General features: G+C 47.6%; 1 protein-coding gene across 1 annotated transcript in view; it reads left to right on the forward strand.

Moving 5' to 3' along the window:
• The first annotated feature begins 3,705 nt into the window (after nucleotides 1-3,705).
• The window catches only part of LOC118315834 (neural-cadherin-like), a 73,725-nt gene continuing 55,581 nt past the window's right edge, over nucleotides 3,706-21,849 (forward strand). The window contains exon 1 of the mRNA XM_035643432.2: nucleotides 3,706-5,019. Coding sequence (XP_035499325.2) covers nucleotides 4,011-5,019 — 1,009 coding nt within the window. The 5' untranslated portion in view covers nucleotides 3,706-4,010. The remainder of the gene's footprint in view (nucleotides 5,020-21,849) is intronic.

Below are 21,849 nucleotides of genomic sequence, written 5' to 3' on the forward strand. Positions count from 1 at the left end.
CGGTTCGAGAAGGTCTGACTATAGGACCAGATAATGATGATTCAACAGCCGGATGGTCTGACGGTGGATAATGAGGGATGGCAAGGGTTCTCTGGGTTCTAGCCGTCATGTGTAAGATTGCTGGAGAAAGTGATTAGTTGGCCTTCAGTGCAGCCTTCGGCATTTCTTTCATATTCTCTCCAAGTGGGTGCCTCCATAATCCTCCCGGCCTCATAAATAGCACATTATTGAATTTACACTATTAGTCCGCAGCCTTGAACTACGGTCGAGTAATGGAAACCTGCCTAATGGCCGGGGCTTTGCTGGGATAATTAACTGAGAAAGAAAGTCTCGTTACACATCCAAGGCAATGTTCGCACTGTCTAAACTGCGTTTTCAAAGAGGACATCGTCGCGGCCTCTTTCTCAAAAAATCTCACCTCGTCATTAACGCGGAGAGTCGAGCTGAGCGGGCCACCGAGCTGTGCTCAGTCTGGCCTTCCTTCTCCTACTGTTCAGTGAACATCTCCAGTGTCTTTTGATGATGTGAGGAACCGTTTGACTTGCAAAACAGAAAGTCGGGAAGCGTTACTGCGATACTGTTCAAATCAATGATCTTTTCCTATTAGTGTGCTAATAATCAGTGAGGCAACCCCAGGCTCCGCTAATCACAACGTTGATAAAACAAAAGCGCCCCTCAGACGGAGATGTGGCCCCTGAAGTTGCGCCTTCTATCAAAACAACAGGCCATGTATTAATCATGAATTTATTTTTGGGTTCGTTTTTTTTTTTCTTCAATTCACGGTGCGGCTGCTCTGGTCCTCTATGACAATACGTAGAGTCTACTGAATCTTTCAATGAATGGCCTCCAGGAGACGTGGCATTGGCACTAGAAAGAGCTAAAGAGAAGCGCAGTGATGAGATGGGACTTTTTATGCAACTGACAGTTTCGAAAACTTGATGGTAGCTCCACTGCATTAATGTTGGGGAGAGGTAAATACGGAAGCTGGTTGCACACTTTCCTCCATAATTAAATACATCTAATAATAAACAGCTATGTTTAGTTTTTTTTACAGCTTAAATACTACAGAACGTGGTAGGAGCCTTAAGGGGATCACAGGTCACATCTAATTAGTCGTACCTAATACATGGGGGAAATGTCTTTATATGTATCCAGCTCCTCTCACTGCTTTTTCTTTGCCTCCAGGTTGTGATGAGGGGGAAATGTCCTGAGGGGCCCGTACACACACGGCAGCCCTACATTGAAGGGGCGACGCAGAGCTTCTGCTACTGTCGGATGTCCTGATAGTCTCCTCCACAAATGGCTCTTCGCAGCTCTTCTATGGGAACATGTTGGGGTTGCGCTTTTCATCCAGTCCTAATTGTCCCGCCGCTCGCTCTTTAATTAACCTTCGCGCTCCCGCCCATCTATTTCACGGACTTGTGCTGAATGGTTTTATTATTTGAGGCATTTTAAATACTGACACGGCCGTATTAACCGACATGAGTGCCAAGGCCTCTTGAGTCTGTTGTCATCATCTGTGTTCTGCTTTTTCCAGGAAGTATAACAGACAGTCTACAATCCCCCCCCCCCCCCCCCTTCCTTAGACCCCATCATCTCTGAGAGGAACACGCAAAAGGTAGAATCTTTTGAAATGCTCCAAGGCTGTACAACCTTTGCCTTCATTAGCCCCATCTACGTCCGTCTGAGTGAAGGGAATGGATTCGGTCAATTATTCATTAAGTAAAGCATGAAGCTCTCTTATGTTCCTTGCCTGCTAACTTCAGTATAAATTTCTTCTTCTTCTTCTCCCTAAATGCCCCGCAGCTCTGCGTTATCTGTTAGTGAAGAGGGAAGTCAAGACCGTTTCATGATTTCTTTTAAAAATTCATTACAGCTTTGTTATTTTTTGGTTTTTTTTTTTTTTTGTGTATGTTGGCGTTTCATCTCCGTAGATAACCACTTGCAGCCCTCGAGTCGACTATCCCCCACACTGTGGCCTGGCCTCGTGATTGAATTAGCCCCCCTGCCACAGCTATCTCCCAGGCTGGCGGTCACGCTGAATTTCAGCTTGTGAGACAACACGATAAAAGACGGGATTTTGATTTGCATTCATGAAGCGCTTAGGGGAGTTCAAAGACAAGTGACGGAGCAGAATGGAGCGGCGCGGGCTCCTTCGCAGGCGGTTCGAACGGCGGCTAATTTCACCTCAAATGACAGTATGTCACATGAGGTCACTTGTCATCAATAGGCTCCCTGGCATATTTTTGGTGCACAAAAAAAGATCTCTCCCTCCTCAGGTCGGATTATGAAAAGGCCAGTGGGTGTGGGATGGCTCGAGCGTCCTGGTAACACAGCCCCACAGCTCGTGCCATGAAACAGAACACCGAGCTCAACCAATATGAGCTTCTTGCTCCAGCTGCAGGCAGGGATTCAAAATTGTCTGGGGGGGGGGCTCACTGCCAGTTACCAGAGTTATTGCCTGAAAAGAACAGTTTACTGCAGAGAGTGGATTCGGCTGAAATTGCAGTGATGGATCGCGGTCTCAAATTGATGAGGATCTTTCAGCAGCGGCTCTGATGAATATTGTCAGACTGAATACAGATGTGGCCAATGAGCAGGCGGGCGTCACGTGGCACCCGGGTGGCGTATCATCATGCCCCCATAGTGCATGATGAATATTGATCCGTGCACCACCTCAAAGTAAAGGTCGACACGACATGCGAGACGAACCCCGGCGGAGGGGACAGCCGTTGCTCTCCGAGCCCATTATTTCCTTATCTTTTTTTTTTTGACAATTCAGAGCCCTCCGGCCCATGTAATATTTAGTCTTCCGACTTATCACACACGGAGAAGGCGAGGGGAATTGAAAGTGTGCAGTCTGAGGGAATTAGCGGTAGCCACCTACAGATTAGGGTTTAGAGTGCTCTGGGTGTTTGGCACGTCTGCAGAGTGGGAAGGGGAAAGGGAAGAGCAATCAGGCTGACCGTGTTCATTTGAACTCTGGTGTGCACACAACGCTGGCTGCTGCAGAGGCACACGGAGCCACTCAGTGTGGGCTGTCTTAAATAATCATGTTTGCCCAGTTTAACAGCCCATATCCCAGCATTTGCATTTATAGTGATGCACTTTGCATCGCCGATCTTTCTCCGAGCTATAGGTGAATCACGATCGGGGGGGGGGGGGGGGCAGAAACATGCGATCGCCGAGATGCGGTGCACGACGGGAGCCGTGACCTAAAAGTTCTGGGGGAAGGACTCTCGGCCACATGGGTCGTGGGTTCAACTCCTCGGACCGAGCGTGGCGCGCGAGTGACTCCTCGTTCAGCGGCAGCTGCAGAAGTGCTCTTGCGCAAGGCAGCTCCCGAGCTGCTCCATCGGAGCCAGCGCTCAGAGGCTGTCATATCGGGTTGTCGCTCGGACGAGGAGAGGGATGAGCGATTTTGTCTCTCTCTCTCTTTGTCACCACTTCTTCTTTACGCTTGACCGTGGATTTGTCGCGGACGGAGTCACGCGGCAAATCCACAGTCTCGCTGCGCGTGCACACACAGGCTCGAGCCGGCGGGAGGTGTGAGGCGTGGACCCTGGTTGACCATCGCGCGGGGGGGGGGGGGGGGGGGGGGGGGGGGGGTCACCGAGGAGTTTCCGTCCCCGCGCGCCGCCACGCCCCCGCGCTTGGCGCTGTCCGGTGCTCCGGTACTGAAACGCAGGGTACACACACACACACACACACACACACACACACACGCGCGCGCACGCACACCGTGTACAGCCAGCTGCCTGCAGCGCCGTGGACTGCCCGCACGCAGCCGTGCCGCTCGGAGCCCACAGACGGATCTCGCAGGATGAATAAAGGGTTGAAGTTCGGATGGGAACTCCGGGAAGAATCACACCGTGGATCACGATGAGGCGACGGGTTCTCAAGTGTTTATCTTCTCCCTTTTAAGGGTTGTTTTTTTCTTCTTCTTCTTCTTCTTCCACCACCCACCGCCCCGAGTCACTTGGAGGTGCACACGCAACTTCGCGCCCAACATGATTCGGGGTGTGTTGTTGTGTTGCCTCCTGACGGCGGCCGCCGGATCCCAGGCGCGGCAGCGGGTGCCGTTCTTCCACGGGCACGTCTTCGAGAACTCGCCGACGGCGTCCAGGGTGAACGGACTGAGCATTCCGGCGGGGCGCATCGACGCGCAAAAATGGTGCCCCGTCTCCGGCGTGCGCTTCAAACTGTGCGGCAACGGCAGCGAGGACTTCCGCGCCTTCGCCCACCACAAGCGGGGGAACGTCCTGCTGAAAACTTCCAGGCTGCTGGACAGAGAGGCTCGGGCCGGATACCTGCTGAGCGTGGCGCTGTGCTGTCAGTCGTGCGCACAGGACTCGGTCGCCCTCGAGCTCGCCACGGTGAAAGTGGACGTTTTGGACACCAACGACCACGCGCCGACTCTTCGCAGTGCAGACACCGTGCACATCACTTTAGACGACACCACCGCCCTGCGCAGCGTCGTGCACAGGCTGCAGGCTGTCGACGCGGACAGCGGCAAGAACGCAGAGTTGACATACGTCTCCGTGCCCAATAACGGCAGCTTCTACGTTGTGCCGAAGACGGGCGAAGTTCTGCTGATGGACTCCATCCTGGGGCTGCCCGCGCGGGTCAACTTCAGCGTTTTCGCCCGGGACCACGGCTGGCCCCCTCTGACCAGTACAGGCGTCGTGGTGGTCGTCGCCCCGCAGCGGTGGGCGACGCGCTCCGCCGCGGAGCCGTTGGCGCGGTCGGAGAGGGCAGGGCGCGCGCCGAGGGCGCTGCTTGACCCCGGCGCCGCGGTTCGCGTCAACGTGTCCGAGGACGCCGGCGTGGGCTCGGTCATCACGAGCCTGGCCCCCAGCAGGTTCCAGTCGGCCGCCTACGAGGTGATCTACCCGGAGTCGCAGCGGGGCTCCCCGGTCACCGTGGGGCGCGACAGTGGAGATATCACGATAGCCCAGAGGCTGGACAGGGAGGCAGAGCCCTTCGTGGAGCTCACCGTTAAGATTCAGGACAAACGAGGTGTGTAGGGAACATTCCCCTCTCTATTAATCCGCACTTAAGTTGGCTCAGGCACTTCCCCTCCTTCTCCTGCTCTCCCCGGGAATTATTTGCATTGTGGTGGTCGTGCCCTGTTTTAATGGAACACATTATGTGCACATGGTCAAACTGTGCCGCCATCTGGACACCTCACTCCTCATCAGTGAACCCCACACCCACCCACCCAACAGGCCTGACACATCCATCACATCCATACAGTGCATCTGCAGCACAGGCTCATTCCACAGGTGGGCCTCATTATCATCCATACATCCGCATCTTAAAAAATGTATTCCCAAAATGATGAAGGTTCCAGTGGGGAGTCCCAATTGATTGAGATGATTGCGATGATCTTTCAATCACGATTGAACTTTACGAGCTGATTCGGAGCGGGGAGCACGTGGTGCGGGTTTTTTCAGTTCAAGTCGGAGGGGCCTTATGCGCGAAGTGGTTGAATTGTGTCCCTGATTGACATAGTTCGCAACCGTGAAGTTGTTTTCAGAGCTAATCCTTGCAGAGTGTCAATCCACTGTGACCCCCCCCCTCTCTCTCTCATCTACTGGCATTACCCCTCTAATCCTCCTCTCATTCACTTCTTTAGTCCCAGGGATTTGAAGCAGCGCCGCCACATCCAGGCATCCTCTCAAACCGTTGGAGGGAAAAAGGTGAAATTGTATCAGCTGCTGAAGTTTTGTGCTGCTCCTCCAAAAAAATCAACTCGGATTTCAAGCGTATAGAAAAGCAAAAACAAAAATAGGGGATCGAAAATGATTTTGGTTTTGTAATTGAGCTGCCCGCTGCTGTAACACTGCACAGCATGTTCACGATTACAATTGCATGCCTGATTGGGACACATTCCTGCAGAGGGTGTCTGGAGGTTTTTTCAGGGGAGAGCAAAAATTGTCAGAATCCTGACGGCCCTTTTTTTGGGGGGGGTGGGGGGGGGGTGGGGGGGGGGGGGGGGGGGCTGAGCAGATACGTAGCAGGAAAAAAAAGCTGCTCTTCCCTGACAGATATTCAGATACCTTCTTGAATTTTACCTTTCTCACCTGCAAAACTCTCCTCTCCTGATCAAAGACATGGCATGTTCTTTATCCTGATTCCCAGACAGAATCCTGATGAGAGTCTGGGAGGACGGGCTTTTTTTCTTCTGCTCATCTCTTTCCCGATCCCCACCCCCACCCTTTTTCATTTTTGGAGATTTAACCCATCTCCCATGTAAATATGGGTCCTACCGTCGCATGTCGCGGGTTTCGCAAATAAATCGGTGGTCTGACTCGCGGATGAAGGAGCGAGCTCACAGGCACAATAGAGGCAGGAGGAGTGAGACGCTCAGTCCGGGTGCATCTGTCCTCGCAGGAGTTTGTTTGCCTGCGAGTGTGAGACTGTGCGATCATATGGAAATTGACCCCAGCCTACAGTAACAACAGTTTTAATACGGCCCTGGGCGTTGCAGCTGCTCCTGCTGCGGCGGCGGCGGCTCCCCTTATTTCACCCGGGCGAACTCTCGGTAGCACAGAGCTGTCCGCGGTGCTGACAGTCACCTGCTGAATGTCAAACAGAGAAGCTCCGTCAGGCGAGAGTCTGGCAGCAGTTCAAAGAAACGCTCAAGTCAGCAGCATTGAGCGCCGTAACCCCTAAAGATGTTTGCCACATGATTCGCATACATCGGCGGATTCAAATGAGAGGTTCACCACAAGCCCATCCAGTGCCACATCACGACAAAGCGTTGCCTCCGTAGAGACAGTGACAATATGAACGTACAGTGACCTTTGTAATGACGCAGGACGCGTCATTACAGAGGTGTCAACACAGATGAGAGTCAAGCTCCTGAACTCTTCTTCTACAACACTAACATTGCTGCTGCCCCTGCTTACGGCATATATACATACTACTACTACGACTATTAGCTTCATTACCATAGAATCTCTTATCGCCATTTAAACGCGTACATTAGTGATTGGTTTTGCACTTAGCGGCATAATCTTTGCACTCCTGGTTAATAACCAGAATACACACGTTCATTAGAGTCTGCGTGAAAGAAAACCCGGCAAACGTACAAATGGTTATTAACTGGCGATTGCACAGATTCACTAAATGTGTAGTGAATGTGTTCATTAACTGGTTGATGTGGCCATGAAACGCTAATCGCACACGCGGTGCGAAGCTTTCTCGTGTTAATAAGTTGGCTGTGGGTATAATAGAGACGCTATGTGCGGAGATTAAAAAGTGTAGTTTGACACTCGGACATCTTTGATAAAATTATTCCGGCACACAGCAGATAAGAGAGAGAGAGAGAGAGAGGTGGAACAGCAGTGCTGGATTACTCTCAGTGTGGGCTACATCCTCAGTGACATACTTACGTGAATGAAAACATACTCACCGAATACTCATCCTCGCCCCCCCAAATAGACATGACATTTTTGAGCCATCTTTATATTAAATGAATAAATCCGAAAATGAGCCAGCAAAAATATTTTTCTTCTAGTGTAGTGCCAGTTGTGTTTTGCACATATTCTCCCTAAGAAAATCCATGCATAAAAAGATGTAGGCTTACACACACACGCACACACACACACACACACACACACACACACACACACACACACACACACACACCAAAAGTGCGGTTGCTTCTCGTAATCATGAATATGATTAAAATGATTTACTACAGCGCCCATAGCAGCTCCTGCTGATATCCACGTCTGATAAAGTCTTAGCATAGCCGGACGGGGGCACATTCAATATGAAAACGCGCGCAGAGTTTTGATGCCGTTTGCTGCTGAAACAACAACTTTCCTCAAAACGTTGTGCGCGTTGGGCTATGAATATGTTTTCAATTGTTCGGTCGGTGCGTCAGATGTGTCACCCAATGAGCATTGACGTGCACAGTAAATATCGATCTCGCCATATTGAAAAAGGCGGGCATCGTTGCGTAACACGACATGGTGTTTTCTAATTAAATGTTGCCGCGTTCTGTCCGGGGCTAATCATCACGTGTCTGGCATTTTCAGCAGGAATTGATCAGTTAATGGAATCGCGCATTGTTCTCACACTTGACTACTCCGCGTGAACGAGGACAATGTTCAACCAGTTTGTGCTTATTCTTTACTCATGCTTATTTCCCAGGTAATATTCTCGTATCGCCATCACGTGCTGTGATTCATAACAAAACATTAATTTTCAATTTCACCCCCGAAGGAAAAAAAAGAAGCTGTTCCCTTTATTTCCTTTGTTTTAATTATACTTAATTCAAAAAAACGTTGAACTTAATTATAATAAATTTGATTAAATCTATAAATAATGATAACACTGGATTGTGTAACTCGTCATGTGTACAATATGGAGCATTATCTTTAAGATAGCTGAACTTTAGAGATCATAATAAGGCATTTTGGGGGGGGTTTGGGATCTAATTACTTGACGTACATACACAGAGAGGGTTTCAGAATCCCATATAAGCTTTGACACCGTTCCCTCCCACTCTGATGCCTTAGATTCGGTACACAGTTCCACCACCTTGTTTGTGTAAGGAGTCTGTTCTTGCTCAGGGCGGCGTAAAAAAAAAAGAAATTATTCTCCTCGCCCAGATCCCCTGCTAACGCTGGAGAAATATTTACCGTCTAAACTATATTCAGTACACCAAGACAATCCCCAGAGAAAAACAACGAAGCGATACTCTCCCTGACACAGCCTCCGTGCATCAGGCCGGCAGTGTAAGAGTGTGAGGGGGAAAAAGAGAAAAGGTAAAAAGCAACGGAAGTAGGCCATGACTCATGACTCAAACAGTTATGTGTGGTGTTGTTTTGAGGAGAGGGAGTGAGGGACCTCTGTACAGTAGCTGGCCCACAGAGGGTGTCAGTTTAGATTTGAACTGGTGGGGAATTTTTTAGCGTTGGGTTGTTGTCCTACCCCCAGCAAGCCTTGTATCTTGCGCCTGAGCGTGAATGTGTTAATGATATCCGACGAGGTTCGGAGGAGTATTGAAGAAGCGGTGCAGTCCTCTGTGAGCTGGAGTGGAGAATATTGGAGGGGTTTCTGCCTCACTATCTGTGGGCAGGCTGGTAATCACCTCTTCACAACCTGGTCTGTCAGGGACCCCTTCTTCTGCTCTCTCTCTCTCCGTCCTCCTCCCTCTTCCTGTCTCTGTCTCATAGTCAACATCTCGCCTCATGCTGTCTTTAATCCAATTTCCCCTTTTCTACTTGCCCCCCCCCCCCACAATATTTGCATATTCCCCCTTGTGATGTGAAATGAATTGAGAAGAGACCCGATCTCATTTTTGTTTGTAATTTGTGACTGTGGGGGATGTTTGTTTAAGTAGAAAACTATTTCACAAAAGCTGTCTGCATTTATTCAATGTAGTGAGGACAACAACAAAAAAACGCCCGTGGTTATTAGGTCGTTGTCGTTTTTTTGCCACGATTGTGAGCTTGTGTGTGGTTTCATGTGCGTATATATACATGAGGGGTGCGTACTTTTGTGTATCACTCTGTGCTTGTGTTGAATGTTATGATTGTCTCTCTCAGTATCCAGATTGCCCCCCCCCCCCCCCCCCCCCCCCCCCTCGCAGCAGAGATCCTCAGATTTGTCACTTCTGACGACGTGCAGCGAAGCCGTAACGCGACTGCAGCATTTGATTTCGGCTCCGTGGTCTCTCGGATACCAAATGGATGCGTCTGTGCAACATCCCCGCAGTCCTTTTCTTCTTCTCTACAGTCCTAGCATGTTTCTGATGCCACGTAGGAGGGAAGGGGGTGTGCATGTGCCACGGCTTCTTTAAAGACGGGATTAAGCACCGAGAGCAAGAGCAGGGAACGTAAGGGGAAGTGGCTCCCTTGTACGTGTAGGAGAGATATTTAAAATGGATGCAAGGCACTATCGGGGGCACAGAAAGGCCAGGACAAGCTGTAAGGCTGGGGGCGTGCGTGTGTGTGTGTGTGTGTGTGTGTCTGTGTGTGTGTGTGTGTGTGTGTGTGTGTAAAAGCATGGCAGTTAGTGAGATTTTTTTTTGAAATGGCAGCCAGATAAGAGGCAGGGAGTTGTATACTGCTGATGAGTGGTCAGCTTGATGAAATGTAGTTGTCAGATGGTTAGAGGGCAGAAGTGGGAAACTATCAGGGTGGCAGGAGGGGAATGAGGTGTGCATGTACCCCAGCCCCAGAGTGGATGGCTACGGGGCACCGGAGGGGGTGGGGGGGACGGACATAGTACTGTACAGCTGTGAAAAGGGCAGAGTACGCTAATGTTTGCCGGAAGATTGTTGCGGGGCAAATAGAGGGAAGATGAAAAGTAAAGTATGACCTGCCCTTTGAAGGGGGGGGGGGGGGGATACTGACTAGATAAATAGAGAGACAGAAAGAAAAATGATTGTGTGATTCAGCAGATTGGGACGTAGCAATTGGACTTTTCTCCCCCAGTTAGTAACTCTGATACATTATTCAGGGTATCTGCCGATCCTGGGTATTGATCTGATACCAGAGCTCTCTTATCCCCAAATTTACACTTGGAACTAACAGGGATCATTTTTAATGCGAGGTGAAAAAAGGCCAGGTCTTCTCAGATAAGTCCTTCCAAGCAGAAGGACACACAAACACAATTTCTGATCTGATGCCTCTATCAGCAGGATAGCATGATTTGTCAGTGCTTGAAAAACATTTTTTTTTAAGCTCAAGGGACCTTCCTCATCATAATTAAAACAATTACCAGTCGCTCGAGGTGAGAAGAAGCATGCCGTTCGCTCTTGATGGAGGGAAATGCAACAAGTGCACAGCGGTCCCACACGTCTTGGCCTGACATTTTGACAACGTGTTCGCCACCCCAGCCTCCTCCCTCTGCGGACTGCGGCGCCATAACAGCGTGTCACTACTTCTGACTGACAAGAATCATAATTACTACGGCTGCTAGACGTCTCCGTCACTTGAACCGTAAACACACCGGCGCTCGGCACCCGCTGACGCGGCTGATGATGCAGTCCGTAGGAATAGTGTCTTGATATAATATGACCAACAGCAGAAACACCGGAATTAAAAAAAAAAGGAGACATTATGACGACAGTGACGGAAATTGCATTTAATGTGAATCGGGCACATGTGGCCCACATCTGATCTGCTTGATAAGGTCAGTATAAAAACCCTGATGCTATTTACAAGATCCCAGTGTTGCATCACTACTACCACCACAGCAAGAAGTGGGAGGAGGAGAAGATGTGTGTGTGCGTGTGTGTGTGTGTGTGTGTGTGCGCACACTTATGCCGGAGAGGGATAAGTTGACTCAAGTTGCCAGAAGAAATGCAATAATTATTCGGGCCAAAGATGTGGAATGAGTTAGTATGTATGTGTGTGTCATTAAAGTTTCAAAAGGAATGCATATATCTCATAACGGCAGAAATCTTAACATGACATCTTCCCACATCACTGTAAATAATGCAGGTTTGTTTTGCGCGAGGCGCGTTGGGCGATAGGAGCGCTGCACGCGCTGCAGCGCTGTGAGGGCAGTCATGGCGACAGCGAGTTTTCCTCTTTATCTGGCTAAGGGTGTGCATTATTGATGCCCATTACCACAGACATTGTCAACTCCAGACATTGCGTGGAGGCAGCCGCTGTCAGCTAAATGTCTCGCTGACCTCCAGTGGCACAGATTCCCGGGATGCCTCCGTGCAGCTTAGTGTCTACCTGTGTGATAAATGAGCACGGGGAGCTTATCACCGACGGAGAAGGTTTCGCTTTATGAAATTGTAGCCATGATGTGCCGACACCGGTTTAGCGGGAGACAAAGGTTTGAGTTCGAGGAGTTTTGGGGCATGATTTGATTTTCTCTTCTCTATTGTGTTGGCTGCGATTGCCAAAATTTGGAGTGATCTGTAATGAAGACACTAACTTTTTACCTCACCGCCCCGTCCTCTCCACACGTGCCACATTTCACCCCGTGCATCCAAAAACTCTTTGTCTTGGCCCCACCTTTTGCATGCTGGATGGCCCTCTCGGTGGCATTTCCCCAGAGAGAGAGAGGAATTGATTCCGTGTTATTGATTAACCAGGAGCTGTTTGGCTCCCGGTCACAAAACATCACTTTAAGCAACAATGTATACCTGGTCGCAATGACTGGCACAGACTGTTGCATATTTTTTACAAACTCGCAGAGAGGTAGGTGTGCTATTGAGCTGAAGGGCTGATAGAACTGTCCCGAAGCACTCTAATGAACCAGCTTTTCAGCCCAGCCCTCCCATAGGCCAGCGCGAACAAGGGGAATTTGAAGCTGGTGCGAGGATATGTCGTGGGAATTCAGTACTTGTGGTTATTTATCTATTTGGTCTTGAATTTCTCAACCTCTTTGTGCCCAAAGGTCCAATTAACTGAGCATAACAATGGTTGCAGCTCCACTCTCTGTGGTCAAAGGAGGCACTGATAAACACACAGGACACAGACAACTTTGAAAGCTTTGCTGGGTGAACTGTGAACAAGGAGATTTTTAATGTCGTTAAAAAAAAAAGAAAAGAGAAGAAGATCCGGCGGGCCAAGTGAGATGTTTTGACACGCCACGAACTTTGCGGTGGCGTAAAAAGCGCACAAATTGCAGAAATCACAGTAATTGTGTGACCCCCATTTGCACAGTGAAAGTGTGTCTTTTGTTGAAAGGATGGCAGTGACTGCCGAGCAAAAGGAGATGGTAGAGTGAAGTCTTGTCTGACTGGCCATGCGGAAGGACTATGCAGAAGAAGGCAGGGGATTTTGCGGCTCAGATTTTGACAAACCTGTAGATGAAGATGATGTCCATCTCACGGTTCACTTGTTCAATCAATTCCAGGAAACACGGGAATGGAGTACAACTCCATCAAAGCGTGTGGATTGGCTGATTACAGTAGCAGGTTTCTTTTGTCTTGATGCAGAGAAAAATGTATGTACGTGTCTCTCAGGGCTTATGAGCATCCAGGAGAGAGCATGGGTTACTATTACACGGAACTTGTCCCGCGTGCTCGTGTGTGTGTGTGTGTGTGCGTGTGGAGGATGAGTGTTCCCCCCCCCCCCTACCAGTGTTCCTCCATGTGCCTCTGTGTTCTCAGTTGGAACTCGTGAGCGTGTGTTTGTTTCGTTCCATCGTCCTCTCTCTGCCTCGACAGTGCAGGGCTTAATTCTGTGGACTAATCAGACCATATGGTCTCCGCAGTCTTATGATGTGCTGAGAAGGATGGGATAGAGAGATGCCGCTGTTTAGCTTTTAGTGGCGGCCTCGCCGCGGAGATATCACTGGCACACACCACCGCTGCACATTAAAGATTAGGACCTGGATGTGAGTGCTGAGTTTGCCGCCTCCCTCATAACCTGTTTTACTCAAAATGAAACCCCCCCAAAAAAAGAAAAGAAAGGAAACGGATTTTTTCGTGTGTGTGTATCCTTTGCAGCATGGGCTGCATATCTGCCGTTCGGACTCTGTCCACAGTGTGTGCATGTCATTTTTCACAAGTTATCGACTCACAGTTACCGCTGCCCTTTACTGCCCCGACACCACAGCTGCTGTTTAATTGAGTAATTTCAATTATTAATTGTGTGAATGTGCATTAACTTGGTTTTTGATGGATATCACTCACTGAGAAAGGGCCGTGTCTGTCGAACACAATATTGACGATCCGTGCAGGAAATGTTGGGTTGGTCCCGCGAATGATCGTCTGCCCAAAGTTACAAATGAGTCGCTCGGCTTGTCTTATTTGGATTGAGTGCCAGATCAACTGCATATTTACACTAAATCCTACTCATGCAGCATTACTTATGAAATGAAAATATTAACATGAGATAATGTTCATCCCATATGAACGGTATTACAGATTGAGGGCATTAAAGTTGATTAATATTGCTCTTTACCACGTGATGTCAAGAAATAATCATAGAGTTCCTGTTGTCAACGTTGCTCAGATAGCAGATGCATGTGAGAATTCATGATGAGGTGGGGATTTAAACACTCGCTTTCTCCAGCACACAGTGGGTGATAAACATTGATCTTGTTTAATCTTGCCGGCCTGCTGCTAATGACGGGAGATGATGGGCCTCACAGGACAGACTGCCCACTGGATTAGATATCTAAATGAGGACTTTATCCTCATCCTCTCTTCCTCTTCGCCCATTACCAGTAAGCCAGACCACAGTCACATGCTGAGTTAAAGTTTAATGCATGTGACGAGTGTGGTGTGTGACACACTTTGTGTATGTGTGAGTTGTTTGCAATGCCGACGATGGATGAGTGATGTCCGTTTGCATTCATGCAGGCGAGCGGCATTTACATTGGGCGAGCCCTGCTACAGCTGTTGCAGCCGTGCGAGTCCGCGAGTCTGCTCCGCGGGAATCTGCTGGACTTCCAAAGGAATATATATTCAACTCATTACTGGGCCTTTGCACAATAACAGACAGTGATGGGATGTTCCCAGAATGCCCCCGCCTCTGGTGTGCTAAACCAACACAGACCCGGGCTCTGGTTTCAGTGATAGATTATTGCTGTCTCACCCGTACACTGAGGCTTGTTTTCCCATTAAACCTGTGCCCGCTCCCTCTGTTGCTTCTGCCTGGCCTTGGTCTCGCAGTGTATGTACGTGTTTCTGTGAGCTGGCATCTCTGAAATCGTGCATGGGGCTCAGTGTGTGTTTGTGTTTGTTTGCCAGCATACGCGCTTCTATGGAAAGATATCGAAAAGGGCTCCGAGGACAACCCCCATCAATCACCAACTCAGAAGGAAATGGAGAGAGGGATGGGGAGTGAAAAGAGAGATGGAGGTCACCACAGGAAGCGGCATCTGGAGAAAAAGGAGAGGGGGAGAAGTGGATGAATGGATGGAGCAGTCTGTGCTGGCCCTGATTGAGCTGGGTAGTGTAGTTTATATCCTTTAGAGATAAGACCAGGGAGCACTGCTCAGCAGCTTCCTCCCACTGTAGCTTGAACTGAGCATGATAATACGAAAAGCGTGAATGGGGCAAATTGAATTAATGCTGCAGCACACCATAAAAGCCCTAACTATAATGCATTTTAAAATCCTATAATGAGCAGAGAGCTAAAATAATTTCACACTCCAGTGAAGAAGATGGCCCCTCTAACAGATTTTGGGCCTGGCAGACAGTGCCCGGGATTTTGTCATTAAATGTGACTCCATGTGCTATGTCAAAAATGATACTTACTCTTATATCCTGCACGGGTACCGTGGCGCGGGGCAAACTTTGGACGAATAACACATTCAAATTCCCGCAACACAGACATGGCTTAGTCAAAGCGTGGACCGGGCGTCTCGCTTGGGTCAGTTTTACTGTCTCGGAGCAAAGCAGAGTTGCAAAGAGGGCACATCTGGCACGGAAGTGCTCCCTCATTACTCTCCATTTACAGCCCACTCGGTGATGGGGACAGCGGTTGGAGTTGGACCCTGTCCTGCTCGTGTCCACCCGTACGCACACATGCACACACGCACACACAGAGAAGAAGCACGGATGTGTGGTTTTGTATGTACACGCGCAGAAACGCACGGGGTATTTTTCATTGTTTCTCACCCTGACATGTTCTCAGCTCTCCCATCCTCATCATTAGAGTCGTGCCATCATGAAGCTGAAATTACCTCTCCATCATCAAACCAGGGAGAGAGAGAGAGAGAAAGAAAGAAGGATAGCTCTCGGACACACCACAACAAACACCAGCAGGCTGTGCTCCTTCCTGGCTGTAAAGAACATCAGTTCCATCTTCAGGAATATATAGTTGTTGTTTTTTTTTTTCCTCCCGCAGCTGCATTAGGGTTTCCTGGAACTTGCCACTTTTTCCACTTAACTCCAGGCAACTGTGAGCTGAGGGGTGCGTATAGGTGCATCTCACATAATCTACCCCTTACTGGAAACACGCACACACACACACACACACACACACACACACACAGTAAAACACATGCACACGCCCTCACATCAGTACACAAACTACACACACTTAAAAGCAAAAGTACACCTTGCCGACTGCACGTCCATACCGGCACATGTACAATTTCACACATGTGAAGGCACACAAACACACTTGAATGCACAAACAAGGCAGAATTCAATAAAGTGTCAATACGCCAACGTTGCCCAACAAACAAATGCACGCACATGGTATATACTGTACTAGTCGCGGAAACATACACACCACGTTCTATGCTCCGGGCAGAAAAATGAAGGCCCAGAGTGAGGTGGAAAGCAGGGGCATGAGAGGCCAAACATAGTTTACCTTATATCTGTATGCCGTAGATGCCTCTTTGAACTTGAATATTTTATCTCTTGGTGTCATTCAGATTAACTCTCCTTGCCGCCTTTCTAAACGACTGGTCTCTGTGAGCGGTGCAACATCACACGTCCGTGTCATTTGCAGTGTAGTGGGTGCTTGGTGGGTGGAACGGTGCGCCCGTGGACCACACTGTACGTATGCTTGAGTGCATATTATTTCTACACAAAAGTGTCTGTTTGGATAGAAGCAGCGTTGTTTCAGCACGGTTTTGAGAATAGAAAGCACACTTCACAGCCAGATCTAATTATGTATGATATCACGGATAGGTGTGAAGATATGATACTTGACTATTAATGTAGTGCGTATGCAAATGTAACCTAATACCTGTGTGTACAGTTATTCACCCCCCCCTTTTCATTTGTGAAGAAGCAAGGATCCAACACATTATCGCTCGTCTGGACTCACTGTAATTTCATTTTGAAAACAAACTCCTTTGCATTCGTAGAATTGAGAAGAGATCTGCCGCAGCCAAATGTTCAGTTTCAGCTTATTCGTTTTCCATCCTACCACTTTTTCCGGCCTTGCGTTCTCACACAACAAAATGGGCTGTTTACAGCCTCAGTTAGGAAGCTTTTACCTCCCAATCTTCAGTAATCTTGCAGAACACCTGGAGATAATTGATTTTCAATCAGGGCCCAAAACTTTGAAGAAATGCAAACAACAACAACAACAACAACAACAACAACACTGTATCTTCTTTAATGACAAAACTGAAAACCCTAATTATCTTGCATTCAGCAGACAACCGGTTACTGCCCTCATTATCCTGAAGGTTTGCTGATCTGGCGGGAGCACTGGGTCCTGTTGGCTTTGATGGTGTTTTTAGCATTTGTTATAATGGTGTCGTTTTATGTGCTGGTGGTTCTGCTGTGTGGGTCTTTATTAAAAGGCTGTTCCACTGTCGTTGATGGTTTGGCAACGGTTTTATTTTCCAACTTGAAACTCACAACGTGGCTGTTCCATCAGTCGGTACATTATGCCGGTAATGCAAGGTCGACAGGAGCAAAAAACAAAAGTGAAAACAGTTTTGAAGGGTTTTTCTTGCATATCAATGCATATCCTCTATTATTGACATTATTGAGTCAGCTTCATTGCTTTTCTTTTTTCTAAAAAGTAGACATACTCATTCTCAGGTTCATAGTTTTAATTTGGGTTATTACTTGAAAAGGTTCACACTCTAATGTACTTCCAGAAAAGCAATCACTTCATCCATACTGTCCATTGCTGCTGCACCACTTTTCAGCCTCTGTCTGGCCCACTCTCTTGTGATTGGTCAACCGCTTCCAGTGTGTGTGGGAAATGTCGACCTCCACTCTCCATGCAATAACTCTTGACATATATATATATATTTGGAATTTTGATGACGGGTAATGCCCAATGTCAAGGGCAGTTAAGCAAATATCATCAGAAATCCGATTCAGTTAAACAGAAAATTAGACTATGTTTTAATATGTGCGATTAAATCATTTGTCTTCACTGCAACATACGAGGTGCCACAAGAGCAAACAAGGACAAACGTCATTATTAAGAAGCCTAGAATAAATTAAGCTCAATGTTTGTACATTGAGATGTGTGTGTGAAAAAAGTAACTGCAGTCAGCAAAGAGTGCTTATGCTGTGGGTTTGTTTGGTAGCTCACAAGAAGATCTGAGGTGTTTGTGATAAACCCCCATGGTTGGCTTTTGGACACATTCAGGCTTTTTTTAATGGGCCTCATATTGATTTTTTTTTTTAGAGCCAAAGTCAAGGATCAATTAAGTCCCTGCTGTCTGTGAAGGACAAGAGGAGTGCATCTTGATATGTCTTCCCATCACCTGCGTTTCGCAATGTAAGGCAATCGTTTGGTTTCTGAGGCTTGTTATCGAGTCTGCAGCATCTGTCTGTTTTAAAGTTATGACTGTCACCAGTTTACATGGGCATATGTCCTCAATCATTAACAGGTGCTAAACAGCTGACAGACTAGATTTATGGGTAAAGAGTCCATCGAGCAGATTGGTCGTGCAATAAGGAAGGCACTTGAGTGTGGCGGAATCAAATCCGGCTGGCTAAAAATATATACTTGTTTGGTTTTCGGCCAGTAAGTTGTGTGCTGACACGGATAGTCATGTTACATTAACTGGTGGTGAATGTATTTTATTCCGGGGAGGTCTTCAATATCACGTCACACGGGTTGGTGTAATATTTGTAAAAATGACACAATGTCAACAAAGGTCACCAGATCACATGACCACCATGCAGTTAAATCCGTAGACTCTATATCCAAATGGACGTACAGTTTAGACTCCGGATCCGTGAAGCCAATGCGGAAAAGCCTGCAAGCCGTAATCTCTCGAATGACCAGCAGAGGGCGACTCCACTGGTTGCAAATAAGTCATTTTAAGTCAGTTTCGGTTCATGACGAAATGACTCTACTTCTCACTCGATCTATAGCGCCGGTAAACATTTTCCTGATGAGTTTGTGGTCTCAATCGCTAGTTTCGAGTCTTCATCAATGTTCATTGATGTTCATTTAGTAAATCATGGTAAAATAGACGATAAAGCACAGTATGCATTGGGGCGTGGATACAGCGCGATAGTAACGTCCAATGGACAGGTGTAAGTGCACACAATCTCAGTCAGGCTCAATCCCATCCCTTGCTCCTCCAAATATTGTTACGCCGGCCAAAATAATAAACCAGAGGCTCCAAAACGGCAGTTCACGCACAAACGGTGCACCGGCTCTTTCTCCTGTCTCAGTGACAGGTTTTTCACTGCAATCCGAGCTTGTCTAAACACGTCACGGCTGACTGAAGTAACGTGACTGGCACCGATGGCGTGCACATATTTGTGGCTGCGGCAACAGGCTGGCACACCTCTCCGTTTTTTGGCTAAGGACTGAGTTACATTTGCACAGGTGGGTAGGCTGTGCGGCCACATTGTTGAGCGAAGGACTGGAGGCAGGCGAACTGTCACCGAAGAATAACAAGCCCGTGTTAATTCATGTAATCATTGTTTCTTTCTCCCCACGGAGAGGGAACATGGATAAGGGGATGGGAGATGGCACTCAGGCAGGGACGGATGAGGACAGAGAAGAGAGGAGGCAAAGAGAGCCGGAGAGGAAAAGGGCAGAGGAGAGGGAGAAAGATGAGACGGGAAACAAGAGACAGACATTCGAATTCTGGATGGGACCCAGCTTGGCCCAATATTTCAAGATCCATGGTACAATACTCCCCCTCAACCCCCCGTGGTCATATTGCCCCCATGGCAAACCTCCTGATCCACATGAAACACATGCAGTTCTACGGCCAATCATTTTTTGTTTTTGGTTTCAGAGCCATTGGCAGATAGACTGAAAAAAATTAGTTTTGGATCCCGACACCTGAACATTTTCAGTCTGTTTTTTTTTTACTATTTGACAAAACATTTTTGAGACAAATTTGTATCCTCATTGTCACGGCGAGCAGGGCTTTGCAGGGTGACTAACGTTCCCATCGTGGATGCAGTTTTCATTCTCCTCTCTTCTGTCAGTTCACATTCACAAGACGTCTGGTCAGCATGTTGCTTCAGCGTGTAAATAGACGCTTGTCCTCGTGAATGTGTTTTTTAGTTTTATTTTTTTTTCAAATACAAATGTTGTATACATATTCAGATTTGAGTCTTCAGACAAGTTTTGCCATTATAGAGCCTTTTCACAGCAGGCCACAGTTGGGGAAAACACAATTGGCATAAAAAAGCATTAATATTGGCTGCTTTTCCGTGTAGGTGAAACAGTTTCATGGTCCTGGTATTGGGCTCGCTTAGTCACCGACATGGCTTACTAGTACACTAAATGGAACGGAGCCATCAATAATGTTATTATTTACACTTGTGCTTTTTTTTGTTGCTCTAGCAAGTCAGCGCGGGGGGGGGGGGGGGGGGGGGGGGGGGGTGATTTGGGTTGTGTGGGTGCCAGACTTGTATCACTCACTGAGAGAGATCATCCACAACAGCTTCCGAAAATAATTGAGCATCTCCCTTTGCGGGCGTAATAATCGTAATTGCGATATGGGTTCCATCCACTGATCCTGCAGCGCTGTGGGAGGCCATATCTCTCTTCAAAGCCGTCCAGGATCTCCTGCAGTTTTGAACCCCCTCAGGCAGCACTAGGGATTGGCCTGCATAATATGTCCCTATAGCAATGCACACCTCCCAAACACAGAGAATTCGTACTGTACGGTCACATCATCGATGCCAGACAACTCTGAAATCGATGCTGGTTGGTCGAGCAACCTCTTCTTTAACTGCATGGTTTGGCGTAAATGCATTTGACGGGGGATATCAAAAGTGTCACGTTACATGTGGAAATATGCCGTCGCAACAGTCTTCCTTTTTCGTCTTATTCCTTGCCCAGTCACAAATCATGTTGTCCTGCCAATCTAAACAGTTGGAATAGCTTATACACGTATGTTTTTTCCCTGTTTTTTGGGGGGTTGTTTTCTGAGCACGCCAGCGTGAAAGAAGTCTGCAGCAGTCTGGTGCTCTCAGTGGAAGTGTTTGGCTGGAGATGCACGACCGACACAGGTGTAAATGGCACCGTGTCCCGGCAATCCACATGTGCTCGGATCGCCCGGGATGCATATGTAAATGCCATGAGGTTCAAACAGGGACAAAAGGATCAACCGAGAAGCCTAATTCAGACCTAGGAGATTGTATTCCGACACAATCACAGAGGCCTGCGTTGAGAAAAAAAAAAGAAGCACACCCCGTGCATCCGATCTTACATATTTGCCTTCTTAGCCATCAACAGAAATACACAGTGTCAGAATTCCACCTGGCGTGAAATGTAAAAATGAAGTTCGACTTTCTTCTCCTCCTGCTTAACAAGCCAAGTAGTATCATTGTAGGCTGTGCACTCGTTTTAAAAGAAAATTTGATATATTCTGACAAATGTATATTATATTGACTTTTCCTGGAGGCTTTACAGTAACAGTGTATCTCCAGTCAACACTCGCTTCTGTCTAAATCCTCCTCTTTTATGTGAGTGAATAGGGCACATTTTTCTCCGCTCAAAGCAATAGAACAAAGGGGATTGAATGAGTTTTGTAATTCTTTTGGCTGAACTACAAGGAGGTTATGGCTGTGGGAGGTCTCATGGGAGAGATTCATCCATCCATCCATTCATCCAGTCAGTTTTTAGCCAGCTCCAGCATTCAGCTTGTGATTAGACAAAACATACTTAGATACTAAAATAAAAGACTTATGGACTTAGATGTGCCGCCAGAATAAGTGTAAGTTTATAGCTATTCATTTTTTCTACATACACTGTACATATGTACACATATGCCTGTATTTTCCTTTCCATTTGTATCTCAGCGCTGTACAATACTTAATGAGTCACTAGAGATTTTAAGTGGGGATGACTCCTCAGTTTAGTCTGAAGTCCGGGGACGAGAAATTAAGTACACAGAGAATATTATATGTTCACTCTTTTTTTCGTGTGGAGGAGAGATGGAAGTTGTGAAATTTGTCTTTGTGTCTTGGAGGCGATTCTGAAAATAGTTGTTCCCTTTAAAGAT

This window comes from Scophthalmus maximus, chromosome 7, assembly GCF_022379125.1.
Source record: "Scophthalmus maximus strain ysfricsl-2021 chromosome 7, ASM2237912v1, whole genome shotgun sequence".
Classification (NCBI taxonomy): domain Eukaryota; kingdom Metazoa; phylum Chordata; class Actinopteri; order Pleuronectiformes; family Scophthalmidae; genus Scophthalmus; species Scophthalmus maximus.